This window comes from Cyrtonyx montezumae, unplaced genomic scaffold (assembly GCF_038088225.1).
Source record: "Cyrtonyx montezumae isolate F1298 unplaced genomic scaffold, pur_monq_1.0 scaffold_4, whole genome shotgun sequence".
NCBI classification, from domain to species: domain Eukaryota; kingdom Metazoa; phylum Chordata; class Aves; order Galliformes; family Odontophoridae; genus Cyrtonyx; species Cyrtonyx montezumae.
In genome coordinates this window covers 34,438,260-34,461,296 of record NW_027072045.1, presented here as the reverse complement: position 1 = coordinate 34,461,296, position 23,037 = coordinate 34,438,260, and the positions used below count along the sequence as shown (strand labels likewise).

The window sequence follows — 23,037 nt, the reverse complement described above, 5'->3', positions numbered from 1 at the left end:
TCAGACATTTCTCCCAGCTTCGTATCATCAGCAAACTTGCTGAGGGTGGACTCTATCTCCTCATCAAGGTCATTGATGAAGATGTTGAACAGGACCGGACCCAGCACTGACCCCTGAGGAACACCGCTACATACAGGCCCCCACCTGGACTCTGCGCCACCAATCACAGCCCTCTGAGCTCTGCCAGTCAGCTAGTTCTCAACCCACCTCACCATCCACTCATTTATTTCACATCTCCTCAGCTTTGTTATAAGGATGCTGTGGGAAACAGTGTCAAATGCCTTGCTGAAATCAAGGTAGACTACGTCCACTTCTCTCCCCCTATCCACCCAGCCAGTAATGACATCATAGAAAGCCACCAGGTTGGTCGAGCATGACCTCCCCCGGTGAACCCATGTTGACTGCTTCTGATAACTCTCTTATCTTCCAACTGCCTGGAGACAGCATCCAGAACAAACTGTTCCATCACCTTTCTGGGGACAGAGGGTGAGGCTGACTGGCCTGTAGTTACCCAGATCCTCCTTCTTGCCCTTTTTGAAGACTGGAGTTACATTGGCTATCCTCCATTCTTCAGGCACCTCTCCCATTCTCTAAGACCTCTAGCACGTGATAGAGAGAGGTTCAGCAATCACCTCTGCCAACTCCCTCAGCACACATGGATGCATCCCATCGGGGCCCATGGATTTACATACATTGATGTTGCATAGATACTCTTGGATCATCTCCTCTCTCACCAAAGGGAGGCCTTCCATTCCCCAGACCCTCTCACTTACCCCCACAGTCCAGGAGTCCTGAGGGGGAGCTCCCACAATGAAGACAGAAGCAAAAAAGGCGTTCAGTATCTCTGCCTTCTCTGCATCCCCTCTTGGAGTCAGGTATCACTAAGTTAAGTCTTTTTCTTTTTGCCCGACCTTGAATATCTCCAGGGATGTGGTATCCCCCACACCCCTGGAGAACCTGTTCCAGTCCTTCATTACCATTACTGTAAAAAATCTTCTTCCTTATATCCAGTCCAAATCTCCCCTCTTTTAGTCTGAAACCATTTCCCTTATCCTATCACAACAAATCCTTCCTTCTTACAGCCCCCCCCTTAGATACTGAAAAGCTGCTCTCAGGTTTCCCCAGAGCCTTCTCTTCTCCAAGCTACACAGCCCCAGAGCTTTCAGCCTGTCCTCATAGGGAGGCATTCCATCCCTTGGATCATTTTTGTGGTCCTCCTCATGATGCCCCACAACATCATTCCCTACATCTGAAAGGACAGAATACTACCCATGTTCCTGAATACTTCACCAATTTCCCATAACCATAAGTCTTTTTGATCACACTTGACTTCTCATTATGATTCTGTCACTACCCATATGAAAAAAGCAAGAGCAGATAATAATTTGAATGCTGCACCAGGCTAGGAAGTTTCCTAGTAATATCCTTAACCCAAGATCCAGTAAGTCAGCAAACTTACCTAAAAAAAGGTGGGTCTGGTTGACAAGATCAGGCTCTGATCCCCTACAGCAATAACCCATAATGTTTTCTTTATGGAGATGGTCATGATGTAAGGGGATAAGCTGAACTGACCTCGATGACTCCTCTTGCATAGATGTACTATCATTCACCTCATCACGCCCCTGTCCTTCCAATTCCAAAGCCTTATATCTGTCATGTAAGGGAAGGAAGACAAGGAAGAGCTTTTCCCACTGACCTGAGCAGAGACTTATTTCCATTCACCTCTATCCTTCAAGTCAATGCCTTCTGCCTGGTAGAGAGAATACAGAATCCCCCTTGTCATCTGTTATGCCTAATTAACATTTTTGTTCCACTGAGGGCAGAGTACAGTTCTACCAGTCTCCTCAGGCTTACAGATGTTCCTCACCCTGTCCACTTCCTCCCAAAGGCCAGCCACCAAGCTCAGCAGTTCTTCTGCCTGGGCACAACTCCTACAGGTATTCTTGCTACTGCCCTCAGACACCAATAGAAACCTCTGGCACATCCTGCGCTGGAAACCCAGGTGGCAGTGTGCTCCCTTGGAAGTTCTGTTTGGGTAGCCACAATGGACCCAGCAGGTGCTAATACCACAGGGGACACAGAGAACATAGCTTTCTGTTCAGTGGTCACCATTGTTTGAGCACCCTGGGGAAAGTTTGTGACCACTAGACCAAGGACACTGAGGGTGAAAAAACTCCCTCAGACCAGGTACCTCATAAGCCTCACACTGCCCTCAGCAGGCAGCAGCTGCTGCTAGTGTGTGCTTCACATGGCCTGAACAGGCAGGCACAGCAGAGACAGCAGGCACTCACTCACCTGCTCCTATCACAAGACCTGTAAGCCTATGCTGGCTAAACCCTCCCCATACAAAGCCCATGGGCCCAGAAACTCCCTTAAAATCACCAACACACCAAAATATCTCCCAAACCTTGCATTCTTCGCAGCAGGTAGCAGTTGCTGAGAGGGTTATTGCTGTTTCCCTTTAGCGTTTCTCCAGATAAACTGAATAACAAAAGCATGTGCCACATGTACGTAGTCTGTTGGTTCTGAATGAGTTTCATTTCTAAGTTCCCACAAACTAGGATGCAGCTGCATCACCTGAATAACAAACTTAATGCTGAACTTTTTTTAAATAATGAGAAATTTAAACATCGCGAAATAAATTATCCTTAATATTAATGTTCTCAAAAAAAAATCTTAACAAAATCAAGATTCTCTAGATAACGTACCTTTAACATAGCTCAAAAAATGTCAAGAACAACTTTTTATTTTCAAGAGCTTCCACTACTGATCCAAAGACTGAATAAACACCCTTTTGCAACCACAAGAGCCGGAGACGGTTGCCACCAGTGCCAGGTCCTGCACTTTGGCCACAATAACCCCAGGCAGCGCTACGGGCTTGGAGATGAGTGGCTGGATGACTATGAGGAGGAAAGGGACCTGAAGGTGTTGGTGGATGCTTGGCTGAATGTGAACGAGCAGTGTGCCAAGGTGGCCAAGAGGGCCAACAGCATCTTGGACTGCATCAGAAATAGCGTGGCCAGCATGAGCAGGGAGGTGATCATCCCCCTGTACTCTGCACTGGTGAGGCCACACCTCAAGTACTGTGTTCAGTTTTGGGCCCCTCACTACAAGAAAAAACATTGAGGCCCTGGAACATGTCCAGAGAAGGGCAACAAAACTGGAGAGGGGTCTGGAGCACAAGTCTTATGAAGAGCAGCTGAAGGACCTGGGATTGTTTAATCTGGAGAAGAGGAGGCTCAGGGGAAACCTCATTGCACTCTACAACTTTCTGAAGGGAGGTTGCGATGAGGAAGGGTTTGGCCTCTTCTCCCAGGCAACAAACAGGACCTGAAGAAATGACCACAAGTTGCACCAAAAGAGATTTATATTGGACATAAGGAAAAACTTTTCTCTCAGAGAGTGATCAGGCACTGGAATAACTTGCCCAGGGTGGTGGTAGAGTCACTGTCCCTGGCAACGTTCAAGAGGTATCTGGATAAGGAGCTATGAGATATGGTTTAGTAGCTTGTGATAGCAAGAGGAATGGGTAGACAGTTGGACCAGATGATCTTGTGGGTCTCTTCCAACCTTGTGATTCTATGATACCTGGACTTTTGCAAAGCCTTTGACATGGTCCCTCACCACATCCTTCTATCTGAATTGGAGAGGCATGGATTTGAAGGATGGACTGACCAATGGATTAAGAACTGGTGAGCAGGTTACAGCCAAAGGGTTGTGATCCAACAGTTCTATATCTGGGTGGAGGCCAGTCACAAGCGGTACCCCCCAAGGGTCAGTCTTGAGACCAGTGTTCCTCAACACCTACATCAACAACATAGAAAATGGAATCAAGTGCACCCTCAGCAAGTCTGTAGACAACACCAAGCTGAGCAGTGCAGTCAATACATTGGAAGGACAGGAATCCATCCACAGGGACCTCTCCATAGGAGAAAAAGTAGGCCTGTGTGAACCTAATGGGATTCAACAAGACCAAGTGCAAGGTGCTGCACTTGGGACGGGTCAATCCCAGGTATACAGACTGAGGAAAGAACTCCTGAAGAGCAGCTCTGCAGAGAAGGACTTCGGGGTCCTGGTGGACAAAAAGCTGGACATTAGTCAGCAGTGCATACTTGCACCCCAGAGGGCCATCTATATTCTTGGCTGCATTAAAAAAGGTGTGGCCAGCAGGGAAAGGGAGGAAATTGTTACCCTCTACTCAGCTCACGTGAAGCCCCATCTGGAGTACTGCATCCAGGCCTGGGGACCCCAGCATAAGAAAGATAAGGAGCAATTGGAACAGATCCAGAGGAGGGCCACTAAAATGACCAGAGGGCTGGAGCACCTCTCCTATGAGGAAAGGTTGAGGGAACAGGCCTCATTTAGCTTGGAGAAGAGAAGGCTCCAGGGAGACCTTATTGTGACCTTTCAGTACTTGAAGAGAGTGCATTAACAGGAGGGGGAATGACTGTTTACACAGGTGGATAGCACAAGAACAAGGGGGAGTGGTTTTAAACTAAGACAAGGGAGATTTAGGTCAGATGTTAGGAAGAAGTTTTTCACTCAGAGAGTGATGTACAGGAACAAGGTTGCCCAGGGAGGTTGTAGATGCCCCATCCCTGGAAGCATTCAGTGCAAGGCTGGATGTGGCTCTGGGCAGCATGGTCCAGTGGTTGGTGACCCTGACCACGGCAGGGGGGTTTAAACTAGATGATCTTTGAGGCCCTTTTCAACCCAGGTCATTCTATGATTACAATTCTTCCATGAAAGAATTTTTAAGATGCTATTTCCTTGATAATACTTTTCTTCAACATACTCCTATTTAAAAATAAAAGAAAACACGAATGACCCTCCACAGTATTAACCCTGGTAAGGGATTTAGAGAGCCTGATGTTAATAGCACACCTATTGAATACAACACTTGGTTTGCTTCCACAAGCTTATTTAACCCAAAAAGAGTTACCCACAGTTTATGTAAACTAAAGAAAACATTTTAAGGGGGAAAAAAAAGCGCCTACTCACAAGCTTTTTCATCACATTTTATAAATGCTACTATACCTACTATCATAGGCATCCTTATAAACACACTGCTCGAAGAGCTCATCAAAAAAAGTATAAATTGAAACTTAAGTGCCCTCCTCTTAAGAGGAGTTAAGAGATCATGCCAAGCTTCTCAAGAACAGCCATCAAGCTTCATCCACAGGATTAGATTCTCATTAAGATGAAAAATCAATCAATACTTAGAACAATAGCAACTAGAATAAACAACTGTGAAAGAAGGTAGGGTTTTTTGTTTTGTTTGTTAAAGACATTAGCATTCAATATTTCAGAAAGAATTTCTGCCATATGAACTCTTGCCTTTGGCAGGATTACAATACTACTCAACACATTATTCAAATACGTCAAGTGTAATTGAGAATTACAGAGATGTTCAGAAAGACAAACTATATACCTATTCAGAATCCAGAATTGTTTACATCAATATGTTGATGCAGTAAGAGTAGCAACACTACCACTTCTTTAGAATAAACTCACACATTCCTTTTCATAACTTCAACAGAATGAATGTTATTAACTGTTCCAAAAGAGAGACCTAGAAATAAGATCTCACATGTTAAAATTGCACAGTTGAGCACATACGTCTGAAACTTAAATATATTTTCAGTGGTTTTATCTATCAGTGACAACAAAGTAAAATATCTGACTTTAAAGGCAGCTAAAGACATTTCCTTTATCATAATAAGTTGATTTTGGCAACATACATCACTACTTAGTCTGTGCACCATCTGTAGGTAGTCTTCATTTGAGCCATGTCTAGAATTATCAGCATGATGATTAGCTGAATTTCCAGACAACTGACTGGAAACTTTACTTTCATGGAGATTCCTCATTCCAGCTGTAACAATGGGACTGGACACTGAAGCTGAAATACAAAAAAAATAAATAAATAACTATGTTATATATATATATATATATATATATATATATACACACATATACACACACACACACATACACACACACTCATTCTTAAAGGTTTCACAGAAAGCACCATAATTTTGGATATTAGTGAGTTAGAAACAAGAAGTCTGGAATATGAACAAGAATTCTTTTTTTTTCTCCCCTTGATTGAATACTTTTGCCAAAACCACCATAAACAAAAATCACACATTTAAGATTTGAGCTTTCAAGAAGATTAAAAAAAACCACTAAATTTCACATACAGACTAGCCAAGCTCCAAATCTATCCTAATAAATATCAGTACAATTTCCATACAGGTTACAGAAAATAATTTCCTTAATTTGTATTCAATTCCTCCAGTACATAAAGCTTTCAATGTATTTATGAGACATACTACACTGCATACAGAACAATTATACACATATTCCAAGGAGACAGCTTATTGTGGTTTAACTCAGCAGGAGGCTATGCACCACACAGTTGTTCACTGAGCAGGATGGAAAATAGAACTGGGGGAAAAAAACCAAAGCAGAACTCATGGGTTGAGATAAAACTATTTATTAATATAGAGAAAAGGAAAACAGTTATGACTATATATAGAAATGTCTATAACAAGTAATGCACAAGCAATTGCTCACCACTCCCTGACCAATGCCCCATCTACCCTCAAGCAGCAGAATTTAAAAAAAAAAAATACACGTCCACCCCCTTTCAGAACTCCTGCCACATCAGATATGAAATACGTGTTTAACCAGTAATTTGGATTATTTAGAAGAATCCAATAAGAACTCTACTTACCAACAAAACAAATACCTATATACTCCTAGCAGTGTTCATATTGATCAAGACAGTATTTAAAAGAAAGAACAGAAACTAATTCATCCTGAAGGTCATCTTTGACAGTTACAGCATACTTAGAGTATAATTCTAAATAACTTGTCTATATGCCAAAGGATTGCTAAGGCTAAATAAGGTGTCAAGAAAAATGCAGTTACATAAGCAAAAAATGAGGTTTTTATCTAGAACAGGAAAAAAAAACCACACCAGAAACATAGAATCGCCAAGGCTAGAAAAGTCCTACAAGATTATCCAGTACAACTGTTCACCTATCAGCAGTCGGTCTGACTAAACCACGTCCCTCAACACAATGTCTAAACATTCATTGAACAACTCCGGGGTCAGTGACTCCAGCACCTCACTGGGCAGCCAATTCTACTGCCAAAATGCTCTTTTGGAGAAAAAATATTCCCTAGCATCCTGCCTGAATCTCCCCTGGTGAAACTTGAAGCCATTCCCTCTCATCCTATCACAGTCACAAGAGAGAAGAGGCTGAACCCCAGCTCACTACAATCTCCCTTAAGGTAGTTACACAGAGCAGTAAGGTCTCCCTGAGCCTCCTCTTCTCCAGACTGAACAATCCCAGCTAACTCAGCCATTCTCTTTATGAAGCCTGTGCTCCAGACACTTCACCAGCACTATTGCCCTTCCCTGGATGTGCTCCAGGGCTTCAATGTCTTTCTTGCAGTGAGGGGCACAAAAGAGAACACAGTACTTGAGACATGGACTCACCAGTGCTGCATACAGGGGGATGATTACTTTCCCATTCCTGCTGGCAACACTGTTACTGATACAAACCAGGATGCCATTGGCCTTCATGGTGACCTGGGCACACTGCTGGCTCAATGTTGATCCAAGCATCAACCAATATCTCCAGGTCTGTTTCCTCTACACAGTCTTCCAGCCTCTAGCGTTGGCGGGGGATGTAGCAGCCAAAGTACAGGACCCGGCACTTGGTCTCATTGAACCTCTGTGGGGTAAATAACTCCCAAGGATAGTACTTCACAAAGAAATAGTATAGACGATGGTATATTTTGAGAAGTTCTATATATTTAGAATACAAATAATACACAAGAGAAGATGGCTCACCTTCAGAATGACAAGACTCACAGGGGACTCCATGTGGGAGGGATCACCAAGAAGAAATCCTTTCACAGTGGTGGTCAGCCCTTAAATGGGGTTTGGGAGAGGTGGAGCCAGAATCCACCCCTTCCAATTACACAGGTATATCATCTTCACCTGTGCCCCCATGGCTGACTCAGTGCTCACCTCAGGTGACCAATCAGTGGTTCAGGCCATGATTCAGCAGTTCCCATACACTCCACCCCTTCATGACATGAACCATTGAACAAGCAACCATAAGATGAGCCCCCCTTGATACAGAGACCCAATACATGACAACGCTTACATAATTGCCTGTCGCGACGCGTATTGATGTAATCCAAGATGAGTGACTGGCATATCAGTCGAACTCTTCTTTGGGCCAGTGCTCGGTGGTATCTACTGGAAGCATGTGATCACACAGTGCAGGTCCATCTTATGTGTCATCAGTCCCAGTTAAACCATCACCAGATGTTGCACATGGTCTTATAGCAACTCTGGAACACTGCAGCATTATTTGGTTCCTTCTGGCGACTCATAGACTTATGGGGAATAATATAAGTGTTTCAAAGGTACCAAGAGGGGAAGATCCGCTCTCCAGGGTAAGATACAGGCTGTATTCCTGTCTTGGGTCAACACTTCAGCTTGTACAGGGGCATGCCCTGGCCGCCTGTACCAAACCCTTTGACCCGATGTCTGTGGCTGTACGACTATATCAGGCACTAAAGGGGGTGTCCTGATCTGCCACAGAGACATGATAGGGGTCCCCTTAGCAATAAAGGCTGGAGTGTTGGTCATTAATTCAGTAGGCCATGTACCAATTACCAGAGGGGCTACCGAACCCCCCACCTCCAATAATCTGCCCCAAGGTGCAAGTAGGCCGCACCATTGTGGTCCTACCTGCACCTTCCAGGGCCATTTTATTTTATAGGTACCTGGTTTTAGGTCCTCAGGGGCAGGGAGCAGAAGATTGTTCTCACGGCCAATCTGAGGTCTCACCTCATTATCGGTGCCCGTAATTTGGATCCTAAGTGGGGAGGCCCATGTTGTCTGTAACATTTTCAAGGCACTGGGTCTGCCATCTCTAGATCATTCATTCAGGTCCCGCAGGGTCTCGTGGAGTCTCTTTGTCCACCCCTGCAGGGACTGAGAGTCTGTCTTCAGGGCAGCCTTGAGAATACCATTATAACATTCTATAAGTCCAGCCCCTGTTGGATTATATGGCATGCGGAATCGCCACTCAATATTATTTTCTTCTGCCTAATGTTGTATCATTGCATTCGTAAAGTGAATCCCTTGGTTGCTCTCGATGACTTGCGGTGTCCCGTAGGCAGCCATCAACCTTGTGAGTGCCTTTATAGTGTATGCCTGGTTGGCTTTTGGTACTGGATAGGCCTGCATTAGCCAACTCACGGTGTTGACACAGGTTAAGGCATATCTCGCCCCCTCAGACTGAGGGAGGGGCCCAATATAATCAACCTGCCACTTCTGTAGAGGATTGTGTCCTCTAGCAAGATGGGCTGTAGCTTCAGGCAACGACCTCGGTCTTTTCTTAGAGCAAGCGTCACAGTCTCAGCATGCTTGAGCAATGTCCGATAGTTGTACAGGCTGTTCCCCTGCTTTAGAGGCAGCCCACATGGTCTTCTGCCCAGCATGCCGCAGCTTTTAATGTAGCCAGTAAGCAATATTCTCAGATGGCGAGTTCTCAACCCATCTAACTCGGGCCAGTGCATCGGCTTCATCATTTCCTGGTGACTGTGGGGGTTGATGACCAGAAACATGGTAGACACATACAGTTCTGTGTTTAACTACGTTCCATATGTCTAACCACATATCTTTGCCCCATATCGGTTGGGAGTGGATAGTCCAATCCTGGGTGGCCCACTGTGCGATCCAAAGAGTGAGCCCCCAATACACAGCCCAACTGTCTGTGCAAATATTCAGGATACCATCAACAGGTTCTTTGGTTATAACCATCCACACGATCCACAGCACTGCCCACTGGCTGCTTTGACCATCCCCTTCTTTGAACCACATTGTGTCTGTGGCAGGATGGTACGCTACTGCTCTCCACTTACTTGGGTTGCCCTTGCTGGACCCCTGTACTCAGCTCTGGTGCAGCCTTGATCATCCCCCTGTACTCAGCTCTGGTGCGGCCGCACCTCGAGTACTGTGTTCAGTTTTGGGCCCCTCACTACAAGAAGGACATTGAGGCCCTGGAGCGTGTTCAGAGAAGGGCAACAAAACTGGTGAGGGGTCTGGAGCACAAGTCTCAAGAGGAGCAGCTGAGGGAGCTGGGATTGTTTAGTCTGGAGAAGAGGAGGCTCAGAGGAGACCTTATCACACTCTACCACTTCCTGAAGGGGGGTTGTGGTAAGGAGGGGGTGGGCCTCTTCTCCCAGATAAATAATGACAGAACAAGAGGGAATGGCCACAAGTTGCGCCGGGGAAGATTTAGATTAGATTTGAGGAAATTTTTTTTCTCTGAAAGAGTGGTCAGGCACTGGAATGGCCTGCCTAGGGAGGTGGTTGAGGCACCATCCCTAGTGCTGTTCAAGAAGCGTTTAGATGAGGTGCTAAGGGATTTGATTTACTAGCTTAGTGGGTAGGGATGGTGATAGGAGGATGGTAGGACTAGATGATCTTGTAGGTCCTTTCCAACCTTATGAACCTATGAACCACATTGTGTCTGTGGCAGGATGGTACGCTACTGCTCTCCACTTACTTGGGTTGCCCTTGGTGGACCCAACTGTGTACCAGGCATCTTCAGGAATGGGATATTTTCCTTCCTGGATGGGACTCTTCCGTGGAGGAGCAACCAAAGTTTATTTTGGTGCATCACTGTGATACGTTACTGGACCTAGAATCACCTGAAGCTCTTCTTTCAATGGTAAGGAAGACAGACTACTCCTCTAACTGAGATAGGCGACCCATCGTGCCACCAACAGTGCCTGGGCCACCCCTGTCTAAGAAAGGTGGGTCAGATCTCTTACCCACCCCTGAATTGGCAACATAGCCTTAACTGTAACTTCAGCCGTCTCTGTTATTGGCCCTTCCACTTGTAATGCAGAATAGGCAGCCCATAACTGTTTTTCAATCATACTATATCTTTCTTCTGCTCCATGCCACACCTGAGACCAAAATCCAGTGGGAGTCAGAACAGAACTCTGACATTGCCACAGGCCCCAGCCAAAACCATCTTGAGTTACATGAACATACAATTCATCTGGGAAGGTAGGATCAAATACAGCCAATGCCTGGCCTTGTTTAACCACTTGTTTTGCCTGTTGAAAATCATCTTGTTTTGTTCTCCCCCAATCCCATAAATGGCCCTTTTATGTAAGTCTATATAAAGGTCTCAGCAGCTGCGCCAAATGAGGTATAAAGGAACGCCAATATCCCAATATACCTAGGAATTCCTGCAGCTGCTTTGGTGTTGTAGGGACTGGGAATGCCTGAACCTTATCTACAATAGCATTAGGTAACAATTTGGTCTTTCCTGACCAGACTACTCCCAGGAATTTTACGGACAGTCCTAGACCTTGCACTTTTTGAGGATTGATAGCCCATCCTCTTTCACTTAGGCAGTTAATGAATCGGCCGCCTCCCCTACTGCTTCCAGTGAGTCGGATGTTAACAGGAGGCCATCAATATAGTGGTATAGGTTCACATTGTTTGGTTTTCTCCAATCAGCCAGGTCACGTGCCACCAAATTATGACAGTACGTTGGTGAATGCACATACCCCAGTGGCACGACCTGAAAGGTCCACTGCCTGCCTCCCCACGTAAATACAAATTGATCCTATGATTCTTTAGCAATAGGTATGCTAAAAAACGCACTTGCTAAATCCAGGACACAATGGTAGGTTTTGATTTCCCTACTAAGAGTGTCCATTAAGGAGGCAATATTGGGTACGGCCGCATGGACAGGCGGTGTGACCTTATTTAGTTCCCTATAATCCACCACCATTCTCCATTTTCTATACGACTTCTGCACTGGCCATATGGCAGAATTGTATGGACTGTGTGCAGGTCTTATAAGGCCTACGTTTTCTAGTTCCTGCACCGTCCTTGATATTTCTTCTTGCCCCCCTGGGAGTCTATACTGTCTTACATTAGGAATCCAGCATGCTTTCAACAAACAAACGGGCTCATGTTTCACGTGGCCCCTCAATACTGTCTGTATTGCCCAGATACTAACGTACCTCTGCTGTAGTCTGAACTCTCCCACAGTCATCTGGAGAGCCAGACCCCATAGAATGTCTATGCCCACGATGTATTCTGGAATTGGGGCAATCGACACCTTATACTCCCGGGGCGGGAGACCCCCAATCCCCAATTTCAACCACGTTTGGGTGACTGGAATAGTCTGTCCCCCAAACCCACCAATCATCACTCTATTACCGTTAAATTTTGTTGTGTCTCCATATACGATTGATGTTTCTGCACCAGTATCCACTAGAGCCATCATTTCCTGTACACTTGTCTTAGACCAGAATATTGTCAGTTCTACATAGGGCCTCTGGTCACATCTGGAGGTCCTATGGGGACCAGTGCTTCTCGTTAATCCATGAACTTTGCCAGATCCAAATCTTTTGCCACAGGTGGCTCAGGCACTGTAGCCCACAACACCTGCGGATGTTTTCTTTTTTTTTCCTCTTTGGTATTATGAAATCTGCCAGATTCCAGGTTGTTGTCGGTGTTTCTTGTATAATTCGTACTCCCGATTTTCTGGGAACACTCAAATTTTTGATCATTTTTAAGCTGTTTCCACAGCTGTAACAAAACATGGTTGGGTTGCCCATCAATTTTGGTAAACACAACCCCAGTCCATATGAGGTCATTAAACATAGACCTCCGGGATACCCATACGGGGCCTGATCGGGCTATCCGTGGAGCAGGCTTTCTGGTTTTAATGGGGAAGGCTTCAGCTTCTTCCACTATACGGACGTTGTGCCTGGTTCTTATGCGCTCTGTCTCCCCTAAGTCTGCCGCTAACTGGGCTGCCTGCTGTATGACGGCCTCTGAGGCCACCAATGGATTTAATATGGAAACTAGCATCCCCTATAGGTGGGAGGGGGCCTGCTGCAGTATGAGATCTCCCATGCCCGCTGTCAATTTCTCTGTATCAGGGCTTTCAAATGTATCCACGTACATAGCCTCCCTCACACCTAACTCTCAGATGTATGTCTGGAGGTCCTCCATAGAGGACCACAAACCGGTGTTGAGGGGAACGTCAGTTTTGTTAGGTAGCATGCAGCCATTATCCAATCTATAATAGAATGGTTTTCATCATGTCATGGTTTTATGATTTTTGGTACTGGTATTCCACATCATAACATCATGTAGTGCATTTAGAGTTAAAGAGTTAATGCTCCAGCTCCACGGATCATTGATAGTTCCAGGTATACCTGTCTCAGAAGAGAAGAAGAACTCCATTCCCCAGAGGACTTTGCGATGCTTTGCGTTCTTACGTGTTTACGCTCAGAGGGAAAGATAAAAACTGTCTGCGGTCACGGGACACTCTCTTTCCTTTGGGATGGACTCAGCAGTGGGTGCTCGCTGCCGTCTGCCTTCAGCATTAGCGTAAGGCCTTCGGTTTATCGGACACTCTCTCTTGCTCATTTTATTTATTAGCTTTAATTCCAATTATATTGTACTATATTGTGTTATTTTGCTTTCCGATATCTTATTTAGTAAATTAGCTTTCCTCCTCAGATCGTTGCCGCTGTTTTGTTCCTAGGCCCATCTCCCTTTTCCCTTTCCCCCTTCCCCTTTCCTGGGGCGTGGGTCCGTGGGTCCCCCGCACCAATCGTCACGGAACCGGGCCGAACCTGCCCGTAAACCGCTGCAGTGGATGGCTACGTATAACCTTTGCCTCAAGGCTGGGTGTATGGTTATGGACGCTAATTGTGACATCTCCATCCCATTCACTAAAACACTTTCAGCTCCTGCATCCCATAACCTTAAGAGCCATGATGGTATGCTTTCCCTTGGTTTTTGATGGAACCGCTGTACTAGGTCCATCAACTCATTAGCCGTATATGGACAAGCTGTTACATGAAGGCAGGTTTCAGCAGGGGGCCATTGGTCAGGAGGCACCCCTGCTGGCCTATCTTGTACCTTCTTTGTTTTTTGAGTTACAATAGGCCAGATCTTGAATGAATCCATCAAAGATGGAGTTTCAAGATCTGCCTTAGAGATCTTATTTTCTGCAATATCCAAGTCTGCCTCCTCTGATTTTTTGATGTCCTCTACTGATATACTCCATATTTGTCTCGTGGGGACATTTAGGCCAGATTTTTTGGTTGTTAACGTACGCAGCTGTCGCTCAAGTTTCTCAATGCACTCTCTTAATAATTGGTTTTCAGTTTCCATGTTAATATTTGCAGCGTCTAATTTAAGTATGGCCATTACTAGAGGCCAGGCTACTGCAGAGGCAGCTAGCCGCCGCTCCTTGGTAATGAGTATGTCTTTATCCAAGACTAGAAAGTAGTCATTCAAATAAGCTGGGGAGGGAGAGGCAGTCCCTGGAACCCACAAGGATTCCCATTTCTCAATAATGGATGCCAACCCATAGTAGGGTGACCCCATGAACCCTGGAATTAGACCAGGGATTGTTTGGTCTAGGGGGGTAACATTCTCCCCCCTGCCCCATTTAAACATATTCCAAATGAAGGACATGTTTGTTAAGTATGAATTAGCATCACTAGGCTTGCCAAGTGTGGGGTAAATAACTCCCAAGGATGGTTCTTCACAAAGAAATAATACAGATGATGGTATATTTTGAGTAGGGCTATATAGATAGGATACAAATAATACAAAAGAGAAGATGGTTCACCTTCAAGATGACAAGGCTCGCATGGGACTCCACGTGGGATGGATCTCCAAGAAGAGATCCTTCCCTGGTGGTGGTCAGCCCTTAAATGACGTTTGGGAGAGGAGGAGCCAGGCTCCACCCCTTCCAATCACACCTCCACCTGTGCCCCCATGGCTGACTCAGTGCTCACCTCAGGTGACCAATCAGTGGTTCAGGCTGTGATTCAGCAGTTCCCATACAACCTCATTCCATTGGCTTCAGCCCAGCTATCCAGCCTGTCCAGATCCCTCTGTAGGTCCACGCTACCCCCAGGCAGATTGATACTTCCAGCCAACTCAGTGTCATTTGCAAACTTACTGAGGTTGCACTCAACGCCCTCATCCAGGTCATCAATGAAGATGCTGAAGAAGACAGGCCCCAGTACTGACCCCTGTGGAACACCACTAGTGACCAGTCGCCAGCAGGATTTAACTCCATTCACCACCTATCTCTGGGCCCAGCCCTCCAGCCAGTTCCTTACCCAGACAAGCATGTACCGGTCCAAGCCACAGACCCAGCTTCTGCAGGAGAATGCTGTGGGAGACAGTGTCAAAGGCTTTGCTGAAGTCTAGGTAGACTACAACATCAGCCTTTCCCTCATCCACCAGATGGGTCACTAGATCATAAAAGGTGATCAGGTTGGTCAAGGAGGACCTCCCCTTTGTGAACCCATGCAGGCTAGGCCTGATCCCCCCGGTTGTCCTTACATGCTGCATGATCTCCCTCAAGACAGTCTGCTTTATAACCTTCCCTGGCACTGAGGTCAGGCTGACAGGTGTGTAGTTCCCCATATCCTCCCTACAACCATATCTGTAGATGGGAGGCACGTTGGCAAGCCATGTCTTCAGGGACATCACCAGATAACCAGGAACACAGACAGATGCTGGAAAGCAGCTCGACTATCACATCCACCAATTCCTTCAGCACTCCCTGGTGGACCTCATCCAGAACCATGGACTTGCAGAATCGGCCTTTACTGCCACGAGGGCACACTGCTGGCTCATGGCCAACCTGTCATCCACCAGGACACCCAGGTCCCTCTCCTCAGAGCTCCTCTCCAGCAGCTCATCCCCCAGCCTCTACCACGGTTATTTCCCAGGGCACACGGTTATTCCTCACTAATTGTAAGACTCTACACTTGCTCTTGTTAAACTTCATCCGGTTCCTTTCTGCCAAACTCGCCAGCCTGTCCAGGCCTCGCTGAATGGCAGCACAGCCTTCTGGCATGTCAGACATTTCTCCCAGCTTCGCATCATCAGCAAACTTGCTGAGGGTGGACTCTATCCCCTCATCAAGGTCATTGATGAAGATGTTGAACAGAACCGGACCCAGCACCGACCCCTGAGGAACACCGCTACATACAGACCTCCACCTGGACTCTGCACCACCAATCACAGCCCTCTGAGCTCTGCCAGTCAGCCAGTTCTCAACCCACCTCACTGTCCACTCATCTATTCTGCACCTGCTCAACTTTGTTATAAGGATGCTGTGGGAAACAGTGTCAAATGCTGTTGGTTCTGAATGAGTTTCATTTCTAAGTTCCCACAAACTAGGATGCAGCTGCATCACTTGAATAACAAACTCTAGACACCACGGAGTCCAATCCCTGTGCCAAAGCAGCTTCCTCGACCAGGTTGCACAGGCAGGCATGCAGGTGGGTCTCAAACACATACAGAGAAGGAGACTCCACCACCACTCTGGGCAGCCTGTTCCAGTGCTCCGTCAAAGCCCTTTTTGAATACAAGAGCAACATTGGCTATCCTCTAGCCATCCCTGACAGCATTCCAGTCACGCAGGTCATCTAACCACATCTCCCTGATTGCTATGACATCATGGCCTTGCAACCACGCACAGACCTTTAACTTTTCCTGTTTTTTCCCCATCCTGTGCACATTGTATACAGACACTTTAGGGAAGCAACAGGTGAAGGTGGTATCCCTAAAGGGATGCAAGAAGATTTTAGACGGAATTTGCAATATCTCCCCCAGGGAGTCCTCACAATATTCTACAGGACTCTACAGAGGAATTTCCCTGCAATCTCCTACAACAACACCCTCAAGCCCTTTCTCTGTCCTGCTGACCTTCACCCTCTTCCCCCATCAGATCTAGTTGGCAACTCTGAACTACTCACTTCACCATAACAAGGGACAATTACTCCCCTTCCCCCTCCATACCTAGTTTAAAGCTCTCTCAACAATCCCTGCCAGCTCCTGGCCTAGGACCTGCTTTCCCCTCAAACACCTGCAAGACCCATTCACAGCCATCAGGCCAGGTGCTGAGAAAACAACCCCATGACCAAAGAAGCCAAAGCTCCTATGGCAGCACCAGCCTTTCAGTCACTTATTCAGAGCCTGAGTTTGCCTATGCAGCTCCACATCCCTCACCACCCCAGAAGGCAGGGAAGAAAACACTACTTGTGCTCCCACTCCTACAACCAACCTCCCTAAACCCCTAAAGTCCTTTCTGATGTTTTGCTGGCTTCCCTGAGTGATTTCATCACTGCTTGCCTGAATTATCAATAATGGATAATAATCAGAGGACCTGGGAGTTTTTCGGTGACATCCCTAACCTGGGCCCCATGGAGGCAGCACACCTCCCTACAGGTCAGGTCTGCACATGGGGCCCTCCGTTCCCCTGAAAAGGGAATCACCTACCACAACTACCCTTCTGTCTTTCCTGGCAGAGGCAGTCTCAAGGTGTGGGGATGACCATCTCACCCTAGTGCCCATCTTAGGCAGATCCTCCCTTGCCTCCCCACTCACCTCCTCTTCAGTTTCCAGCACCCCAAGCCTATTATTTAGGGGGACCTGGGGAAGCAAGGTAGGCAGGCAGGGAGCGCACCCTTGATGGCAAGCCGGGACTGTTTTCCAACTGTCCTTACACAACAGATCTGTCTGACTGTGACAGGGGGTTCACCACTTTTCTGAGGTTAAGTCCCTGGCACCCCTCCTTCCACCTCACCAGTGATTTGCTGCAGCAGGCAATCTGCTCACACTCCCTGATGGCTCTCAGTCCCTTCAACACCAGGCTGAGCAGCTCATCTACCTGCTCGCACCTTGTGCATGTGGAATCCTGGCCACCCTCCCCCAGCAGCAGCAGACTCAGGCACTCCCTATAGCCAGAGACCTGAACAACCACATTTCTAGGCAGGCCTTCCATCTGAGTCACCAGTCTTCTTGGGGCAAGCCCACTCGCTGTCTGGTGGAGACCATGGTTAAACCTACAGTCTCAGACACTACCAATAAGAGAGCTGGTCACCCGAGCAAAGAGGGACAGCACTTATCCGCCTTACCATTTGATCCACCTCCCACACCTGCTGCTGCAGTACTGTATGGGCAGTGTGGGCTGCACTCACTCTGACTTCCCCCTCCCTGTTGCCAGTGGGCAGCAACACTCTTTTCTCATCTGATGTGCTATGTGGGCAGATGCTAGCTTCCACACTCCCCGGGGCTGCTTATAGCCTAGCAACCCAGTAGCCAAGATGAGTTCAAGCCAGGCTTTTATCTTTCTAATTTTCTCCCTGCACGCTCTAACAACTTCTTGGTACTCTGAATAGCCCATCCCTTCTTCCACAGGAGGCAGATTCTCTTTTTCTACTAAAACCTCAAGAAAAGCTCCTTGTTTATCCACAAAAGTCTTCTTCCCCACCCCATTTTGCAGCTCAGGGGGACAACCTGCTCCTGCCCCTTTAAGACTTCTTTCTTCAAAAGCAACCAGCTGTCCTGTACCCCTTTACCCTCCAAGACTGAATCCCAAGGGACCCTCCCTACTACTGTTCTGAACAATTTAAAGTCCACCCTCTGGAAGTCCAAGGCAGCAGTTTTGCTGTCATAGAATGGTTTGGGTTGGACCCTAGTTCCAACACCCCTACTACAGGCAGGGATACCTCCCTCTAGACCAGGCTGCTCACAGCCCCCATCTAGCTTGGCCATTAATGCTTCTTGGGAGGGGGCATCCACAACCTCCCAGGGCAACCTGTTCCAGCGTCTCACTGTTCTCACAGGAAAGAATTTCTTCCTGGCATCTAGTCTAAATCTACCCTCTTCCAGTTTAAAATCATTTCCCCTTGTCCTGTTGCTACCTGCCCTTCTTAGAAGTCCCTCCCCAGCTTTCCTGTAGGCCCCTTCAGGTACTGGAATGCCACTATAAGGTCTCCTCAGAACCTTCTCATCTCCAGGCTGAAGAGTCCCAGCTCTCTCGGCCTGTCCTCATAGGGGAGATGCTCCAGCCCTCCGATCAACTTTGTGGTCCTCTTCTGGACCCACTCCAACAACTCTATGCCCTTCTTGTGTTGATAGCTCCAGAACTGGACACAGTACTCCAGTGTGGTCTCACAAGAGCAGAATCACCTCCCTCAATCTGCTAGTAACACTCCTCTCAACATGACCCAGGATAGTGTTGGCCTTCTGGGCTACAAGCGCAGGCTGCCAGCTCATGTTGAGTCTTTCATCAACTGACACCCCCCAAATCTTTCTCCTCGGGGCTGCCCTCAAGCCATTCCCTGCCCAGCTTGTATCCGTGCTTGGGATTGCCCCTACCCAGGTGCAAGACCTTGCACTTAGCCTTTTTCAACTTTGTGATGTTGGTACGGGCCCACCTCTCAAGCCTGTACAGGTCCTTCTGGATGGCATCCCTTCCCTCTAGCATGTCAACTGTACCACTCAGCTTGGCATCATCTGGAAAATTACCGAGAGTGCACTCGATCCCACTTCCTTTATCCACTGATGCTGTAACTCCATCATAAAAAGCCACCAAGTTTGTCAGATATGACTTGCCCTTGGTGAATCCATGTTGGTTACCACCAATCACCTTGGTCTTCATTTTCCATGCATCTTAGTAGGGCCTTCAGGAGGATATGCTCCATGATCTCGCCAGGCACAGAGATGAGACTGACTGGCCTGTAGTTCCCAGGATCTTCTTTTTTCCCCTTCTTGAAAATGTTTTGTTTTTTCCCCCCCCCCCCCCCCCCCTTTTCCAATCAGGGGCAACTTCCCCAGACTACTATGACCTTTCAAATATGATGGATAGTGGCTTAGCAACTTTATCCACCAGACCCCTCAGAACCCATCCAAGGTAAACAACAGTCATAGCTTTCACCTATTGCCATACGTAGATTATAATTATGCAAAAACCAGTGTAAACAGATGAAGAATGTAACATGATATGTTTCACTTTTTTTTTTAAAGTACAATACCCTAAATAGTTTGGGAGGCAAAGCTACACATACCAAAAATAATGCTCAATCAATACAAAGATTTGTGACTCTTTCAAGGAAAGGAAAGAAATCAAGATCCATGAAACACGCATGTGAAGGCAAAGCTAACACAAGACAGAAAACAAACATCACTGATTTACCTTGCTGCAACTGAGGATGTGCTGTATAACTCTGAGGATGTGAATATGGCACATATCCTGCAGGACTTTGAGGAGCATATGGACTAGGCACTGGACTGTTCTGTTGCGCCAAAAACCTGTTACCAGAGCTTGTCTGCGGTGGCACAAACCGGCTATAAATAAAAATAAAATTTAAGAAGGTTTTAGAAGTTACAAAAGCAAGTGTAGACAAGTTCATTATTCCTTTTGAATAATTCATCTCTGGAACATTATAACTTCCAGAAAAGGCATCAAACTCCAACTTAATTAAAAAAAACATTCAAAAACAATATTTAAAGCTACAATAGGTTAGTTCTAGCTCAGTAGAAGCTTGAATGAAAATCATACAATTCTAGAATGGCTTAGGTTGGTAGGGACCTCAAAGATCACCCAGTTCCAACCCCCCTGCTGTGGCCAAGGTTACCACTCAACACAGGCTGCCCAGAGTCCCATGCAGCCCGGCCTTGAACACCTCCAGGGAGGAGGCATCCACCACATCTCTGGGCAAACTGTTCCTGTGTCTCACTACTCTGAATAAACAATTTCTTCCTAACATCTAACCTAAATTTTTCCTTCTTTCAGTTTGAAGTCATTCCCCCTTGTCCTACCTCTACCATCTTTCGTGAACACAGTAACCCAGATGTGGCCTCACAAGGTGTTATGGTTTTATGATTTCTGTTGTATTATTGATATTCCACATCATACCATCATGTGGTGTATTGGGAGTTAAAGAGTTAATGCTCCAGTTCTGTGGATCATCGATAGTTCTGGGTGTACCTGTCTCAGAAGAGAAGAACTACTACATTCCCCAGAGGACTTTGCGATGCTTTGCATTTTTACATGTTTCCACCCAGAGGAAAAGATAAAAACTGTTTTGTGTATCACAAGACACTCTCTTCCCTTCAGGATTGAACTCGGCAGTGGGTGTTTGTTGCAGCCATCCGCCTTCAGCGTTAGCGTAAGGCCTTCAGTTTATCAGGCACTCTCTCTTGCTCATTTTATTTGATACATTAGCCTCAATTCCAATTATATTGTATTATATTGTGTTACTTTGCCTTCTGATATCTTATTTAGTAAATTAGCTTTCCTCCTCAGATCATTGCCGCTGTTTTGTTCCTAGGCCCATCTCCCTTCTCCTTTTTCCCTTTCCCGGGGTGTGGGCTCGTGGGTCCCCTGCCTCAATTGTCATGGTACTGGGTCAAGCTGTCCCGCAAACCGGTGACACAAGGGCAGAGTCAGTGAGGGACAATCCCCTCCCTGCCCACTGCAACCCCTCTGTTGATGCAATCCAGGATACTGTTGACCTTCTAGGCTGCAAGTGCAAACTGCTGGGTAATGCACAGCTTTTCATCCACCAGAACCCCTAAATCCTTCTCCTCAGGGTTGTTCTCAAGGAGTTCTTCTCCCAGACTGTACACGTACCTGGGATTGCTCCAACTTAAGTTTTCATGGTTTTATGATTTTTGTTATATCATTGATATTCCACATCATAATATCATGCAGCATATTGGGAGTTCAAGAGTTAATGCTCTAGCTGTATGGATCATCAATAGTTACAGATACGCCTGTCTCAGAAGAGAAGAACTACATTCCCCAGAGGACTGGGCAATGCTTTGCATTTTTATGTGTTTCCACTCAGAGGAAAAGATAAAAACTGTCTGTGGTCACAGAACCATCTCTCTTCCCTTCAGGATCAAGCTCAGCAGTGGGTGTTTGTTGCAGCCATCTGCCTTCAGCGTTAGCGTAAGGCCTTCAGTTTATCAGGCACTCTCTCTTGCTCATTTTATTTGATACATTAGCCTCAATTCCAATTATATTGTATTATATTGTGTTACTTTGCCTTCTGATATCTTATTTAGTAAGTTAGCTTTCCTCCTCAGATCATTGCCGCTGTTTTGTTCCTAGGCCCATCTCCCTTTTTCCCTTTCCCCCTTCCTCTTCCCCGGGGTGTGGGCCCATGGGTCCCCTGCCTCAATCATCATGGTACCAGGTCAAACCAGCCCACAAACAGCTGACACAAGCACAGCAACTTGCACTTGGCCTCATTGAACCTCATGAGACTCTCATGGGACCACTTTTCAAGCCTGTCCAGATCTTTCCAGATGGTGTCCCTTCCTTCTATTGTATTGACTATCACTCAGCGTAGCATCATCAGCAAGCTTGCTGAGGGTACACTCAATCCCACTGAGTATTTCACTAATGAAGATATTGAAGAGCACTAGTCCCAAGATGGATCCCTGGGGGACACTACTTGGCTCTATGTACAGGTGAAGGCCAGTGACATTGACAACAATCCTCAGGCTACAACTACCCAACCAATTCCTTTTCACTGATTAGTCAGCCTTCAAATCAATATTTCTCCAACTTGGAGATAAATATGTGGGACCACATCAAAGGCCTTGCACAAGTCCAGGCAGCAGCACTCCATCATAGAAGTCCACCAGATTGATCAGGCTCATTCAGCCCTTGGTGAAACCATGCTGCTTGCCTCAGATCACCTCCTTATCTTGCATGTGCCTTTGTATTTCTTCTAAAAGGAACTGTTCCATGATCTTCCCAGGCACAGCAGCAAGGGTCACCAGCCTGTAGCTCCCCAGGTCATTATCTTCTCTCCCTTCCTTGAATATGGGAGTGGTAGATTCCCTTTTCCAGTCATCGGGGATCGATTAATAACAAGCTTAGGATTAACAAGGAGCCATCTACTCCAAATACAGTTTTTCCCAGTTAAGATTTCAAATAATTTAATCTAATGTAACTATACTGCCAAGACAGAAGAACATGAAGGGCAGTTAGGTAAGAAACAATACAAAGTCCACTGAATAGAACTTATTCTTTCACTGGCTTTACCTTGGACTTATCCTAAATAGGATGACATAACAGATAAACTTATTAGAAATAATGCAGGCATATTATAACTTAAAAGAAA

The 23,037-nt window shown here is 46.3% G+C and overlaps 1 protein-coding gene across 1 annotated transcript in view; it reads right to left on the bottom strand.

The window, feature by feature from the left end:
* LOC136055224 (nipped-B-like protein) overlaps window positions 1–23,037 on the bottom strand; it is a 270,748-nt gene that overhangs the window by 146,422 nt on the left and 101,289 nt on the right. The window contains exons 6-7 of the mRNA XM_065746940.1: window positions 20,094–20,245; window positions 5,742–5,902 (exon numbers count right to left, since the gene is read on the bottom strand). Of these exons, the coding sequence (XP_065603012.1) occupies window positions 5,742–5,902; window positions 20,094–20,245 (313 nt within the window). The remainder of the gene's footprint in view (window positions 1–5,741; window positions 5,903–20,093; window positions 20,246–23,037) is intronic.